Source organism: Pinus tabuliformis, chromosome 5_1, assembly GCF_031772625.1.
Source record: "Pinus tabuliformis cultivar Carrire ecotype Pingquan chromosome 5_1, CPIR1, whole genome shotgun sequence".
NCBI lineage: Eukaryota > Viridiplantae > Streptophyta > Pinopsida > Pinales > Pinaceae > Pinus > Pinus tabuliformis.
In genome coordinates, this window is record NC_142305.1 from 77,779,346 (window position 1) to 77,797,070 (window position 17,725).

Here is a 17,725-nt window from a genome sequence, read left to right on the forward strand (position 1 = left end):
CAGGATCATACCCGGCCGTGTATTCGGTCCCACCACCAAGCAACCTGGTTGTGTCCTTTGATTGGAACCAACTAGGCAGACCCCGGTTACCAGCCAGTATACCATTTAGAATTATAGTCCAAATATACAAAATGGTGATGGCTGGGACTATCATTGATGAAGGGGCATCTGTGAGTATCCTGTCCTCTATTGCTTGGAAAGCACTGGGTTGCCCAGCGCTTTTGCCTGAGATAAGGAATCTCTCGGGTTTTGACAAAGGAACCAGTCGACCATTAGGGATTCTACCTAATGTGCCTATTACATTGAAAGGGAAGGCTGTCAAGATGAATTTGATGGTCGTCCAAGGACCCTTGGATTATAACCTACTCCTTGGACGAGACTACATATATTGCATGGAAGCAATAGTCTCCTCACTCTTTCGAATAATGTGTTTTCCATACGAAGGAAGAATGGTCAAGCTCGTAGACCAACTTTCATTTCCGGGATCACGCATCGCAAATAGTCACATACCTATCCTGAATGGTCTTTTCGATCAAGAAAGGTCTCTACCTCCGATTCTTCTTCCTGATGAGTACGAGTGATTCAGGAAAGTAGGGCCGGAACCCAGGGGGCATGCATCCTGGTCTGCTGGGGTCAGAAAAAACCTTGGGTGTACAGTAGAATTTCCGCGGGAGAATATGACTAGTCCATACCCCGTCCCCCCCTTCATCTTCGTAAAACAGAAGAGCCGGCAAGAGCTCTCATGCAGAAGAAGGGGCAGTTAGGAATGGGGTTGTTCTGGAAAAGGATTCTTTTGTCAAGGTTACTTGTTTGACAAAGGTCATTCACCTTTGTCTAAAAAAGTAGGCTCTGCCAAAGAAGGGGATCCGTTTGTGGCAGCAAGTAGTAACCATCTTTGGATAAAAGGCAAGCCTCACCCATTAAAACAAATGGTTTAAAGGATAAGTAGGGGCAGCCTCCAAAGAAAGAGATTCTATTGCTGCAACAAATTGTAACCATCTTTGTGTAACCTAATGATAGACATCGCCGAAGAAAGAGTTTCATTTGCGGCAGCAAACAAAACCATTCTTTGGGTAACCAGAAAGAGGTAAGCCTCACCCGTTGAAAACAAGGGTTTTTGACGGACAAGTAGGGGCGACCTTGAAATTAGACTTACACCTGGGGGCATGCAAACCTCTTGGAATGCAAGCACGGGCGGCTATTTTGTTTTTTTAGTTTTTTAGGTCCCCCCTTTTAAACCTGTAGGTCTAACCCGTTAAACTCGTAGGATTAGCCGATACCCAGCTTGCATAAAGAGAGGATATGGAGCAAAGCATAGCGAGATGAAGCTCCTTAAAAAATAGCGAGCAATCTACCAGGAGACCTTCCTACTTTATGACTGGTAAAAAACGAGCAGTTTTGGCAAAGTTCATGCTCGTTAAAAAATAAACGCAAGATACGAGCAGTTTTGGCAAAGTTCATGCTCGTTAAAAAAATAAACGCAAAACCGAGCAGTTTTAGCAAGAGTTCATGCTCATTAAAAAATAAATGCACATGTGAGCAAGCTTCCCCCAGAGTTCAAGCTCATCAAGAAAAAATGAACCGGTAAATAACCATTTGAGACCGTAAATTCATCAGCCATAAAAGCCTTGGTCGTGTTTGTGCACCGTCACCTCCACTTTTCATTTGGCCGATCATTCACATCCACTTGATTGTTTACCTATTTTGAGGAACAGCTGCGAAGAGTGATTTCGCCTAGCCATCCTTGTGACACTGCCGTGATTGGAAAATTCCAACCTGTACCTGGAATCTGCTGCTATCCCTGTTTATCACTCGTTCCTCAAAATACGAGTCTTCTTTGAGCTCTTTTCACTGACTCGTAAAATATGAAAAGTTTGCCGAGTTTTGGCCTTCCAGCTCGTTAAAAGGACCGGAAGAGCTATCCCTCCTCTAGATTTTAATCTTTTTGGACCTGAGGGATTATTGCACAAAAAGATCGAGCGCTTGTCTAGTTCGGCTCGATAAAGACATCGAACATTCATCCCTTCTGTATTGTTTTATACTTTTTCGGACTTAAGGGATTAGATGACGAAAAAGGACCCCTGGAGTCCACTTTATGTACCCTTTTCAGACTCTCTAAAGATGAAAAGGACCGAGTTGTCTTTGTCGCTGGGCTCGTTAAAAATATTAGATAGCGACAAACTTGTCTTTAGACGAGAACGAGTTTCCCTATCGTTAAGCTCGTTAAAACATAGCGATGGGCTTGCCCGAAGGGCAGGTTATAGAACAAGCATATGTTATCCTCCTCAAGCTTGACAAAAATAAAGAGGTACTGGTCAGAAATGACTGGGGAAAAATTGGGAAGAACCTCAAAGCTTAATGGTAGCAAGTCGCTCTTGAACATGACACTTTTGCCTCCGTAAAAATCGGGTTGGGTTATTATCATTCACCGGTCCCTTCACCATGGTCTCGCCATACCATCCATACATGGGGTAATGCTACCGATCCATCACATCAGTGTCGTTATATGTTCAAGAGAGGTCATTCAGAAAGTGTCAACCGGGTCCCATCCACTACCATACATCATCTTTCATCCTTCCATGACCGCCACCCTGAATCATATTTCACAGATCGTTTTCACCATCATCACTAGCTCCGTTCCGGGTCACTGATGTGGGATTCATTAAGGCCCTCCTTTGACGGATCACTTCTTGTCGACATCAGCTCACTATCCAAGAAGTTGATCTAGGAACACCCCCTCAGTACTTTGAAGCTTGCATGCCTCAATGGCAAGTTTCTCACTTCCGGCGATAGGTATACATTAATGACCTTCGACCGGGAGACTTTGCGTGGTGTTCGACGTCAGATCCTATATTCACGCCACGTGAATTGTGCTGCAGTACCTTGAGGGTCATCATCATTATCGGTGATTCCTCTCGCGCTTGTTAACAGTTTACATTATTGACTGGTAATCAAGCGATGTCTTTCCATGTTCGACTTCAAGAAATTCTCACATGGATCGACTTGTACTAGAGTGAAGATCGGACAAGTTTGAAGACCCCGGATCTAGTTTCATCCATCCGGGCTGAGATATATATTCAGGAGATAAAAACATAGACATGTGCAGCAGATGATCATCCTACTAAAAGGATGATAATTAAAAGCAGAGAATTATCAGTCTATTATCAGACGATCGTCTGTTTATGTACAGCAAATGTATTTATAAAGCTGAGCATGGGAAATGCCCGCATCAGCTAGATCATGAAAAGAAAGTATGAAAAGATAATGTATTGTATTGTATTTTGTTACAGGTCACCTCCCGACGATTGAATGAACTTCGGATCCTCCTAATAAAGCATTTCACCCGATAAACGACCTCATACTTTAGGGGGCAACTGTTATAGACATTTTTGTGCCTTACAGCATGGAGCATGAAATGTCAATAATCCGAGGGATCCAAAGTCCCTAAACATGTTGTTCCTACCCCTAGAGGAACAAGGTCAGCAAACCACAGCACTACAGATCAGTTCTCCACTGAAAAACACTCAAAAACAGGTCAATTTTGGATCAAAGCAGCTGCTCCACTAAGCATCTACGCTGAATGTCAAAAGCTCTATGGTGTACCTGCGCTGCATAGCAAGTGCAACAAAGGCTACCTGCGCTGGGCGTACTTTGACATGTGGAGGAATCTTTTCTCAATGTGCCAGTGCCCAGGAAGCTTCCAAAATGACACTTGGATCAGAAGATTCGCCTAATGATGAGTCAAGAGGTTCTAAAACTCCAAGTGGAAGGTAGAAACTCCGAGTGGACTCAAGGACTGAAGAGCTACTGGAGTTGGAGAGGACAACAAGTCACACATCAAGCTGACTTATCTTCACTCCAAAACTCTATATAAGGATCTCATCCCATGGGATCTGGAGGCCGGAATTTTGTGCAAAGAATTGCTGTTGGTTTACAGTTGTGAGTATTGGGTGATTGCTTGAGGGAGGTGAAGAGGAGATTTCTTTCCGTCGGGAAGGTGATGCTGGATTGGACCTCTCACGGTTGTATCACCGCCTGAACCTTACTTCCTTATATTAATAAAGCATTTGAGGTTCTTCTATTCGCATGTGTTTCAATGGTGTATTGTCTTACTTGCGTATTTGATTTATGCTAATCCTTGAATCAATTATGAATGCATGCTTCTTGTAGTTTCCTTTTCTTGTCTTGTTCGCAGGATCTCGTGTAGCTGGGCCCGTGAGAAGACTTGGAGCTGGGAGCGAGCGGCAAATAGAGGAGATTGGATCGACCATTTGCGCAAGACATCGGTAAGTGGATCTCTTCCTTTCATCTCTTACATGTCATAAAGAAGTAACTTTAGATAGCTTTGCTTCAGCTGTTGCTAAGGAACTATCACCCTTAGAGTGGGATAGGGTCATTCCGTGTTGGATACTTTTCCCCACAACACTATCCATGCTGGGTTGCTAAAGTTATAAAGGTTTTTCCAGAAAATGAGGATGTTACAAGTGTTGAAGTACATTGGTATGCCATAAATACACACCCATTCAATGGTGTGTATAAGCCAGAGATGGTAGTTGACAACAAAAATGGTGGAAAGAGAAAAAGAAAGAGTACAAATATAAATCGTCGCTGCACAGACATATTAAAATTGGAGGATTTTGACATACTTGTTTATGACTTCAATTTAACAAAGAGAGGAACTCTTCACTTCAAGACAATAGAGATTCTGAAAAGGTTGTTACCAGAAGGAACGGTGTTGAGATGGGAGTTTGTTGAAACCAGTGGTAGATCTAGAAGAATTTTGAAACCTGAAGTGTTGGGCATGCATGTGGACTCAGAGGGGGCACTAGTTGATGAAAGAGAAGAATATGGAACATCTTAGTCAGCTTCCAGTCACTCATCTGAAGATGTGAATTCTGATGGTGTGCAAGAAAATATGAGTAATTTTGAATAATTGTTTAAGACAGTTTATATAACTGATGTATGCATCGTATCTTGTAATAAAATAAATGATTTCCATATGGTGTTAAATGAGAAGTTATGAGGCATTTTTATGTTGTTGGATTATATGTCTTAATTATGATAATTTTTATTGTTTAAAATATCTACAATGCAATATTAAATTAGAGATATAATGTATGTTTTATTCAATATACAAATAATGACTTTTGAATTCATTTAGTGATGAATTCGTTCATAATGTCATGGTTTTTTAATTTTATAGTTGAAAAAAATACAATTTCTTTTGTATCTAGCATGTTATGGTTGAAAACATGTTGAATTTATACTTAGGAAAGAAAAATGATATTCTACAGAAAACATTAATGTGTTTTTTTCCTCATAAACAACTTTGTTTGGCACATAAAAATTTGGTTTTACTAGTATTTTTTAAAAAGTTTGAAAATTGACCCTAAAAAAAAAAATTATTGTTCCAGTATCATCACTTTCGTTTTGAAGCTATATTTTGCATGAAAATTTCGTAGTAACTTTCATAGTCACTGCCATTTTTAAAACATGTTCAAAATTGACCCCTAAAAAATAAAATCATCATTCCAGTATACACACTTTTCATTTTTATCATTGTTTTTGATGTTTTTTCGGGGTTTTTTGGCCAGAGTTCTCGTTTTGAGTTTATAGTTCCCGTTTCAAAGTTTACATAGTTAATAGGCCACAATTGATGGGATCATGGACACGTAGATCAAGAACATTCACCAACAAAAGATCCAACTGTATCAGGTTGTCAAAGTTGGCCAACTCCTAAACCAAGGCAAGTGGCTTACCAGGGACCAAGTTCAACAGAAGTTTCCCCATCTCATGGAGGCACTCAACAAATGGGGTTCATTGCTTCCTAAGGGGGAGGACTGATCTAGGTGGATATTGGTGGCCACCCGCCTATTCCACTTGGATCCCCGCCATTTTACCATTATTTCTTTAAGTTTCCGTAATTATAGCACAATTTACTATTTTTAGCAATTTTTTGGATCCTGAACTTTTGAAGCCATTTTGAGACCCTAAACGACATTTTTTTTTTTGGAAAATAGGCAAATGTGAGTCTTCGACTGACTTTTGTAGTCAAAAGTTATAGTCCTCGGATATATATTTCTAATGAGGTATCGTGCATGCCAAATGGAGATCGTATGCCAAAGTTACGACCCTGAGAAGTTGATTTACCAATTTACCCCATCTAGGCCCATAGTTTTGGTGCTTCATCTCCTAGGGTTAGGTTTTTGGATGTTTATTGTTTTCCATTGTTTCTCAATAATAAATAGGCTTTCAAGCCTCATTATAACACAGTTCATAAGCATGTAGCCGCTACATCTCTTCTCAGAGATAAGCTACCATCGGCCGAGCTCGTTTATTTCCATTCTATGTGTAAGCATATTTTAGTTCTTTGATATTTTATTGAAATGAAGTTTTATTTCTGCTACATCTATGTGTTTATGTTTATATTTGTATTCTATCGCATTCCTGCATAATTCTGGATCATCTTGGTTCATATTGGGTGGCTCACCCACTCGAAGGCAAGGATGACTAAAGTGAAGGTCATTTCGATGAGCAGAGAAATAATGGAGCCACCATGGGATCCTAGGGGCACACAGACCACTCCCCTGCATCGTATGCAACTCTTGTATGGCCAAGTCTCTATATCATGGGGATGCAATATGGCTTTCTTCATATACTTGGAGTTCGGATCTCTTCTGCAAATTGATAGTGTTTGGTTTCTATTGAAGGGTTTGGGTATCCCCTGGATGGTAGCAGAGGCTGGGGGATGTTCCTATCCCCATACTTGGGTGTCTCTGCATTCTGTGAATTTGGTTCGGTCAAAGAAGCATCCGGGGAAACATTTGACAAAAAAATTGGTGAGGAACTTGGTGCCTCTCCAAGCGACTAGAAGCTGGTTTGTAGGGGTTCTCATTTATCTATTTGAATTGGCAACAGATCCCTGGGGTTGTCAACATCCTCTCTTGGGCAGGGTGTAAAGGAGCGGTGTGCATGATTAAGTAAAGTGCCCTCCCTTAGCTACCTTCTCTCCCCTTCCCTATGAACTGTGCACCAATGAACATGCAGAATTACATGTTGATACTGTTGAGTTGCAGGTGCTCCTTCAGTAGCAAAGGGAATCAACCAGTGAGAACCAGGCACTGATAGTGGCAAAGAGCAAACAAATTGGACAATTGGAAGCTGAGGTCGGGGCACTCAGAAGCATGCTCGAGGACCTCCAAATGTAGTTTTCTAAGAAGAATTCAAGGCCTGCAGAGGAAAGCTCGGGCTTGGACCTTAACCGCCCTGTTGTTTATGAGGACTAATATGTGTTGTTATGTCTGGTTTCTTATGTATTTTTCTCTTATCGCTGTTCTGTTGAGTATATACTAGTTGAATAATAGGAGTGTTGTCTCGTTTCAAAATTTTGTTGGATAATTGGTCCTGGTTTGATACCCTGCATATGCGGCTTATGAAGCCCAGTGATGTAATAAAATTGTAAATTTCCCGAGTTTCTGTCGCGATTGGGCGCATAATTATACAATTAGTACTCTTTAGTGTTTAAAAAAAAGATAACTGGGGAGGAAATCTTATTACAGACTTGAAAACAATTGTAAATTAATGGACCTTTGGTTATAGGATAAGAAGAAAATCCTCTTTAAGGCTCTCATGCTCCTATTATCTTATATGGTTGTGAAGTTTTAGGTTGCAACATATCTAAAGAATCATGGAGAAAGATAGAACAAATTCAAAAGTGTTTTATAACTTATAATCTCAAAGTCATAGACAATGCACCCTATTGTATCCTCCTCATAGAAGTGAGCATTTCCCCCATTGAGAGAATGACTATGACTATGTACCTAAAGTACAAGAACAAGATAAGCAACATTGAAAACGAGAGGTTTTATAAGATAGCTTAGATTCCAATCAAAACTACGTACAACCCAAGTAGGGTTGGCATAAAGTTTCCAATTCCTAGTTAAATTAACGGGGAATAAAGAAAGAGACAATGATAATATAAAAAAAAAATATTATTACATCTAAATTTAAGGAGATATTGTGGCGCGAGAAAGAATTGGAGGATGAAGAAGATTACGATACTATATCAAGGAGATCAATACTAATTTATAAGATTACAAACACATTTATGTTTTGACTAGCATAAAGACAAAAATCAACATTGCTAAAATAAAATAAAATCTCATTAAAATATCATGGATCCAAAGAATTTGTCATCTTCATACATTAAAATGGTTGAAAATGAAAAACACCCTCTTAAAAACTATGAGTATATCCTTATTTTTTACAATATTAATCTTCTTAACTTTTAATTAATCAAAATTATAATAATTTAAAAACACTTTTTCCATATGACAACTAACTACTTAACTATATTAAAATAGTTAAACCAAATCTAATTTCAATCAAAATCAACTACCATTATTATTATTATCAATTATTAATATAATAATAAAAAATATTTATAATTATAAAAAACCAAAAAAGTTATTAAACAATTAAATTAAATAACATGTACAGATATGCACTTGTCACATTTATTAGGTCACCGTTGGATAGATTTACAAAATTTGGAATATGTTTTTTTATTAAGAGCCTTGATTGAACATCACATATTTTTATTTTCGAATTCTAATTTAGTTTGTCAATACGTTGTTGAATTATGTACTCTTATTATTTGGTTTTTTCATGTTATGGAATTGACTTTCCATCCTAGTTTGGAAAATTTGATTATGTCTTTACTTTTTGATTTCAATGGGACTTTAGTGTTTTCTTATCAATAAGAGATGGTTGCCTTTTGAAATATGATGCAAAGTGGCCTTTTCACTTCTCTCATGGGCTTGACCAATATCAATGGCTGGCTGAAAGAGTACTTTTTAAATTTATTATTATTATTATTTAATATAAATTAATATTTATTTAATATAAATTAATATTTATCATCAATATTTAACATAAATTAATATACTGGAAAACTATGATATATTTTTGTAGTTCAAAGATGTAGCCCAATCTTAACTTCCCTTATTTAATATAAATTAATTGAAAATAACTTTGCAAGTTTGATTAATTCTAAAGGGTTTTTGCCAGAGTTAACCATTTAAAATCCGTCTAATATGCTTTATACGTCATGCCACCTCAATTAAAAATACTTATAATAAATATATAAATTAAAAATTAAATTAAATTGATTATTATTTAATATAGATTAATATTTATTATTATTATTTAATATAAATTAATATACTGATAAGCTATGATATATTTTGTAATCCAAAGATGTAGCCCAATCTTAACTCCGTTATTTAATATAAGTTAATTAAAAATAACTTTGAAAGTTTGATTAATTCTAAAGGTTTTTGCTGGAGGTAACCATTTAAAATCGGTCTTATAATCTTAATGTGCTTCCTACGTCATGCCACCTCAATAAATAAAGTGTAAATGACGTGCCAATCAAATTTTTTTAATTGCAAATCTTTCGATAGGGACATGTTAATATAAATTCCATTTTACTTTATGAAGACACCTCATGGTATGAAGACCATTTGTATTTATTTAATTCACAAAAGGGTGGAAAATGCAAAGAGGTAACAGGTAGGAAAGTGAGGTTGATGGACAGAGGAATGGTATTATTAATGTTATTATTATTTAATTTTAAAGTCTTTGTTAAGTTAGATATCGAATTGTCGTATAAGATTTTTTTGTTTGTGGGATAAGTGATTTATTTTTTTTTGTAGAGATTTTACTGCTAAGTTTACTAAAGCATATATACTCTACCTTTCTATTAAAGCATATATACTCTATTTCTCTAGTTTTGAACTTATGACCTTTTAAAAAAACATATACTCTTAATCATTAAACCTATTCAAAAACTATACATATATATATAAATATAAATATATTATATAAATATATTATGTTATCGCTTTATAAATTAAATATGAAAAATTTTAATTTTTTAAAATTACATATATCTATATATAATATATAATATTTAAGAAATTATTAAATATTATTTTTATTTTTATTTTTATTTTTAAAAAATTATATATATATATAATTTATTTATTGAAAAAAACAAAAAAGAGGGGAGGTAAGCATATAGCAATATTTTAATGAAAAGAACAAAGTCAAAGCAGCATAGAGTGGAAAAGCTGATGAAAGATAAAAATAATTCGGAGTGAGAAAAACACGTGTTTTGACTTAGGGATCCCAGGCATAATTACGTGTTAAACATACAGAACTAATAAAGTTCAATTCACAATGGTCGTTTGAGGGTTTTGTTTATGTTAAAAAACGTGTTAAACATACCGAACAAATAAAGTTCAGTTCACAATGGTCGTTTGAGGGTTTTGTTTACGTAAAAAAAAATAATTATATATATATATATATTTTGTTGGTTTGCTGAGAGGTTAGAATTTTATTGGTTTATTTTTAAGTTTATAAAAATGAAATATAATTTTATTTTAAAAATCTTTATAATATGTTTATGAGGTTTTGGATAAATGGTGATTAGGTGTTTTGTTAAGATAAGTCATTAGTTCAAGTGTGATATATTGGACATAACGATGATATAATCCTATTCAAATTTACAAAAATTATATTTATAATATAAATAAAAATTTTCTCAATGAAATTAAACTATTAAAATATATATTTTTAATATTATTTCAGTATGATTAATAATTAAAATTATATATATATATTTTAAATTATATAATTGAATTTTAAGTAAATATGTAAATTTTTATAAATTAAATATACAAATCTCTATATAAAGATGTCTTTTATTTCACAAAGAAACAAGAGAATCTAGTTAGGGTTTAATTAAAATATATTTTTATTTTTGGGAAAAAAAAGGGTTAAATTAAAATATATTTTTAAATTTAAGGGAAAAAATAAGAAAAGATAAAAAAGAAGAGTAAACTAAAAAATAATAAAAATGTTTATAATGTCTATAACATTTTGATTATTATGAAGTATATAACATCTTGTATTATTATGAAGTATTTAAGTAGAAGTGAGGTAATTAGTATATGCCTATGTTAATTAATTCATGAAGATTAAAGATGTCACAAATGATATTTGACTTTTGAGAGGGAGAATAACAATTTTTCCTCTCAACTACCCAATTTAAATCTAATTAATAAAAATGTTTGAAAACATCTCATTCCACCCTTATACACAAGTGAGATTGTTGGTACTTACCAACCCCAATCAACCCATAAAGAATGAACATTTCATAAACAAAATTTGGTCATGGATAAGAAATATAACTACTTCTCCTCTTAATTACCCTAGTTAATTGATACTTAAATTATTGATATTATAAAAAATGTTAAATACAATTTTAAAATGTACAAAATATAATTCCGATTATGATACTAGGATTTATACTTCTTATAAATCAAATAATATAATTTATGATTCCTCTTTACCTAAATGTAAATAATTGTTACTATAGTAAGAATAAGGTCGTCATAGTTATAAACATATGTTATATCTAAAAACAAAATTAATTTTATAACATCATAATCATTTTTCCACTTATAAATATAAATAAAATTTAATAAATATTTTAGACATTATCACAATTGCACAATAAAATGATGCATTTAAATTAATTCAAATCAAATCATTGAAAATTTAAATCGATAAGAAATCTATTTTTTTGTATCACCCAAATTTAACAATTAGAAGGAAGTTTCTTACCCAATTAAAAAGTTCTCACATTTATTTGTTTGAATTAATATATTTGTGATTTACAAGAGATGAGAACATAATTCAATTAAAAAATATATATTTAAAAAATTATTTTTTTACTTAAGATTTTTTAATAATAATAATAAATTATTTAATGTTATAATTTAGCTATTAAATTGAAGTATGTTTTAAATAATAATAATAAAGTATTTAATGTTATAACTTATAATTTAGCTATATTAAATTGAAGTATGTTATTTTGTTTATGAGATTATTATAATTTTATTTTAATTGGAGTATTATACGGAGTAAAATTTTAAATAAAATTTAGGAATTATAATAATTTTATTTTTATTGGAATATTTTAGAAGATCTAATTTTGAAATAAAATTTAAAATTATTTTTAATGAGTTATAAACCTATTTTTTCTAAATCTTAAATGTAAGAAATCATATTAACCACGTTTAAGATACATGATTAAAAATTAGTTTTTAATTATTATTAATAAATTATTTTATATATATATATATATATATATATATATATATATATATATATATATATATATATATATATATATATCATCAATATTATTAAATGTAAATTGTTTTATTATTATTATTATTAAAAATAATTTATTGATAATATATTTTTTGGTTTGATTAATGTTAATAATAAAATGAATTTTGCTAAAATAAGAGTAAATTCTCATAAGCATTATAGTGAAATTGGGTAGTGTTCAATTCCCAAAATACTATGAAATGAAAGAGTTTGTCACCTTTACCCTACTAAGAAGATTAAGATGAAAAACACTTTCTCTTAGATTGTCTATCTTGTATTGATTTAATTTTCAAAATATTTGTCAGACAACCTAACTTCTTAACTTTTAACTTAACAAAATTATAATAATCTTAAAACTCTTCTCCCAATTTTTAAAAACAAAAATAAAATGTTAATCAATTTCAATTAATATAAATCAAATAAACCATTTCAATATAATAAATTTCAATCATTATCTTCCATATATACTCATCATTACTAATTTACAACAAAAATCCATATATACTCATCATTACTAATTTACAACAAAGACAAGTAAAGAGAGACAAAATGGACAGAAAATTGCTGTTAAAAGATGAAATGATATATTGTGGAACACAACTGTGCTTCATTACAAATAAAAAAGTTGACTATGAAGGAAAGAAGAGGTGGAGGTGAAATATAATTTGATAAAAAATTGATATAGGTTATGAAAAAAGAGGCGGAGGTGAAATAAACTCGGATAAAAAATTGATATGGATTATGGAAGAAAAGGCGGAGGTAAAACAAAGCTGGATAAAAATTTGATAAGAGGAAATAGAGATTTAGTTCATGTGAGGTACAGAGTGAGGAGAATCCAAATCAGATATGCTCATTAGGAAAGCGCGTGGAAGGCGAGGGAGGCAAGGGTCAAGCCTAGGGCGTGAATTCCCATCTATAGGTAGCCAGTTTCACATTATATGCCATCATATCTTATCATGTCTGACTTGTATTTTAATCATCAATTTGGTAACTTCCACCGGGGTATCTACCTCATCAACTCAAGGGCTTATACAAGCGAGGATTCTCAGGTCTGAATTTAGACTTTTCTTATTCCGAGGAGGACGATAGTTCATTGAAGAATTCCTATTCTCGATCCTGCTTCTTCTGATTTCTGGGTCTCTGTCTTAGAGCACACACTCTGGTCTTTTCTTAGACCTGCATATTATTTTGAAGGGCATTTACCACGTTTTGCTCATCATTTGCACGCAGACTTTGCAATCAGATCTGATCATTGAATGTAAAGAGAGTTGCAGAGAGGGTTAAATGTTATATTGGAACCTCTGAAACTGACTGCATAGGAGGAAGCCAGCAGAGTTCATGGGAAATTGCTTAGATGCACCTATTAAAGCAGAGAGTCCTGTTTGTACTAGTGTGCCTTCTTCTGGTAAGCTCAATCAAGCCTGAACTTTCTTTATTGGTTTTTTTCTGATGGGCGTACGGTTTTGGTTTGAAAGACTTGATGAGCTTATTGCTTTGCTTCAAGGGCTGAACTGTTTGCTTTAATGGATTGACTGATTGGATGGGTAATTGTTTTCTTTCATGGCTTGATGGTGTATCTATTGGTTTGTTCTTTGGGTACATAGTTTTGAGTAATGGGTTTGTTGTTGTTACAGGGAATTCAAAGTCTACCAGCAAAGATGTTCCATCATCTTTCAGTGTGAAGACAAATGAGAGTTTCCCATCTACTCCCAAGTCTGAAGGGGAGATCCTCTCTTCATCAAATTTGAAGGTTTTCACTTTCAATGAGCTGAGAAGTGCAACAAGAAATTTCCGTCCCGACAGCCTTTTGGGTGAGGGTGGATTTGGGTCGGTGTTCAAGGGCTGGATTGATGAGCATGGATTGGGGGCCTCCAGGCCTGGTATGGGCATTGTTATTGCTGTGAAAAAGCTCAACCCGGAAGGTTATCAAGGCCATAAAGAATGGCTGGTAAGTTTGTGACTCTCTCAAACTCGGTCATCTGTTTTTTCTTTTGATGCCTTTCTACGGCAGGAATATGTATGTCAGAATTACACTAACTGGTTATTTACTTTGACAAACATGAATTTTGCAATATTCTGGTTACTAACTATTGTATGTAAGGTCTCCCAAATAGGACTAAGGTTGTTTTTTTTCAGAGTTAACCATGGCCGACTTCAATGATAGATTGATTATGTTTTTTATTTGATTGTTTGGTGTATGATTTTGGGTTCCTTGTGGATTGTTTGTAGGCAGAGGTGAATTATCTGGGCCAACTCCACCATCCTAATCTTGTTAGGCTCATAGGATACTGTGCAGAGGACGATCACCGCCTGTTGGTCTATGAGTTTATGCAGAAAGGAAGTCTGGAGAATCATCTGTTCAGAAGTGAGTAACCTTTATACTGTACATTGAATTCCTCCTTTTGGGTCTCAAGTTGAAACAATTTAATGCTTGATCAAATTGATTTCACATGGGATTTTTATAAGGGAACTAGTTGTCAATCGAGTCTGGCTTAGCTACCCATGTGTTTATCTTCATAGAAACACGGTAGCTTGTTCCTGTAAAGAATTGAGTTTACAGGGCATGGACTAGACCTGTGTGAGATCATGAGTTCTTTTGTTTTTGTCCAGAGCCCCCTTCTGTGATAAAGCTTATGAACATTTTCTTTTTTGAAAATGCAGCATATATTCCATTAAAAATCAATAGACATGTACATCAAGGTCAGCATTATTTAGGAGCCAAAGAGTGGGCACAGCGGAGTATCTCCGGCCTAGATAGGCCAGAAGTGCCAACGATACTGTTTTAGTTCCACGTGGTAGAGAATCTATATCCTTCTTAAACATATCAAGTCTAACTGAAAACTGAAGGGACAAATCTGATACGGATAGATGAAGACTTCTATGTTGAAATGATAAGAAGTTATTATATTAGGAACCAAGTGCTCTTAATTATTTGTTTTATGGACAAAGTGCTCAGAGTTGTATCTAGGCCTTATGTGTGGTAGGTTGAGCTCCAAAGGTGGATGAAGGCTTCTGTTCTGCATATACATGCAGAGCTGCAGTTGGCATTGGGGTTTGTTTTGTATGTGCAAGGAATGATTCTAGGAAGGTTTATGCCATGCACACTGGATTTTAAGTTCTCAGGGTTGTATCTGTGCCTTATGTGTGGTAGGCTGAGCTCAAAGGGTTGATGAAGGCTTCTGTTCTGCATTTATGTGTGGAGTCTGCAGTTGGCATTGGGGTTTGTTTTGTATGTGCAAGTGATGATTTTAGGAAGGTTGATGCCATGCACGCTGGCTTTAAATGCTTTCAACCATACTCATTTATGCTTTATATTGAGCTACTTTTTGTTGTTTCTTATCAGGTGGTTTGACTCTAACGGAAGTTGTGGTTTTAATATTGCAGAAGGTTCTCAGCCACTTTCCTGGGCCATAAGGATAAAAGTAGGTGTGGGGGCTGCCAGGGGACTTGCATTTCTTCACAATGCAGAAAGACAAGTTATTTATCGCGATTTCAAGGCATCAAACATCCTTCTAGATTCGGTAAGTGAATTACCAGATCCCTAGCCTAGCCTTGGCTATCCCATAATGAAAATATATGTTATTATATCCTTCCATGTCTTGGTGTCAACCCATACCTTGCCTTACCATTTCGCTTCTGTCACAGAATTTTAATGCAAAGCTCTCTGACTTTGGACTAGCAAAGGATGGCCCAACGGGTGATAACACACATGTCTCTACAAGGGTCATGGGTACTTATGGCTATGCTGCTCCTGAATATGTAGCAACAGGTCAGGATTGCTTCTTTTTTGCTGTTACATAGGTTTCTTTGAGATAACTTTGCCATGGATTTAGTCGAATGTTTGCATTCATAATTTATTAACTCTTTGGAGAAATGTTTGAAATGATTTTCAACAGGTCGTTTGACAGTCAAGAGTGATGTGTACAGCTTTGGGGTTGTCTTATTGGAACTATTGTCAGGTCGCCGTGCTGTAGAGAAGAACAAGCCCGGAATTGAACAGAATTTAGTGGAGTGGGCTAGACCATATCTGAGTGATAAACGCAAATTGTATCTTGTTATGGATACCAAATTGGAGGGTCAGTACTCCATGAAAGGTGCCCATAAAGCGGCAACACTTGCTCTGCAGTGTCTTAACTCCGAAGCAAAACATAGGCCCCTTATGACAGAAGTACTTGAGACATTAGAACAGTTGCAGAATGTCAAGGAAATGGCAAAGTATTCTCAGCCTGAAAGAACTGGACAGAAGCAGTCTGGGGCTAATGTCAATCCCACTGGGCACTCTCCTTTTAATCATAGAAACGCAAATCATCTTCCTACTGGTCTTCCAAGAGCAGGTGCTTCTCCACTAAATTCATATCAGCGGTCCCCAAGGGCAGGCTGAACTGATCAATGACATTAAAACAAATCTGATCATCTGTGGACTGTCAGTGATTTGCAGTTTTGATATTTACAGCTGCCTTTTGAGGGTTGTGGAAAAAATGACCAAGGTATCTTGTGTGCATGACGGGGTCAGCAAGCCTTTGTATATTTCCAAGATTATGTAATTTCAAATTTGTGCAGTTATGATATCGACTTATTGAAAGCTTTTGTCTGAACTATGTAGCAGACAAAATCTGAGTGTAGATGTTGATGTGAAATCTATTTTAGCCTCCTCCAAGTACTAATTACTGTTGTGATTAGTTAAATTTTTCTGGTCAGAGCCCTGAGCTTTATCTCAGAGCATATGTACAACAACGAACATCATTCGGATCATTTATATTCTTAAATTCAATATTTTCTATTATTTATCTCGCTCTCCAAGAGTAATATTATCTCCATGGAATCTGGTGGCATGAATGATATTGGATGCATTTACACTTGGGGTATTACATTTTATTAAGTAGATGGCACTGGATGTTATCATTATGATCATGAAGTATTTTATTACTTTTGGCTCTTTTGCTGGAAAAATTAATGCTATAGAACTCTCCATTTTTGTGTACATGATATTGCAAGTTCAGAAATGTTTCCATTTTAACCAGTGGGTCAAACTTAGAAATGCAAAATCATGGCGACATTGGCAGGCTTGACATTATATGACTTGTAAAATTACATTTTGTGATTTGATTCTGCCACCAGTGAATGTGTTTAAAGTATTCGTATACAGGAAATCTGTATTTAGTGAAAGTCAAGTGTTCTTGGACATGAATTGTGAATTTAGTCCTGGGGTTGATAAAATGCATGAGACTTTGTCTTCTTATTATCATCTCTGTTGAAAATATAAATCTCCATTTTTCACACAGGTTTTGCCAATGCTTTGTTTTGGAAGCCATCCATGTCTCTGAATCTGAAATGCCCATTGTCACAGAGAGTTCTGCTCGTACTTTGTTTTTGAAGCCATCTATGTTGAAAAGGTATTTATCTTCAACTTGTCTTCATTGATAAATACACACGGGTGAAATCATTAATGTCTACAAATATAATAATCTTTTTCATGCCAGAA

At 34.7% G+C, this 17,725-nt stretch overlaps 1 protein-coding gene across 1 annotated transcript; it reads left to right on the forward strand.

Moving 5' to 3' along the window:
- The first annotated feature begins 13,056 nt into the window (after window positions 1–13,056).
- LOC149163522 (receptor-like cytoplasmic kinase 176) lies at window positions 13,057–17,030 on the forward strand. The gene is made up of 6 exons (XM_089431760.1): window positions 13,057–13,648; window positions 13,878–14,191; window positions 14,473–14,608; window positions 15,628–15,764; window positions 15,889–16,012; window positions 16,140–17,030. Exons 1-6 carry the CDS (start codon window positions 13,582–13,584, stop codon window positions 16,622–16,624), a joined length of 1,263 nt encoding a protein of 420 aa, XP_089287886.1. The 5' UTR covers window positions 13,057–13,581; the 3' UTR covers window positions 16,625–17,030.
- The last annotated feature ends 695 nt before the right edge of the window (window positions 17,031–17,725 follow it).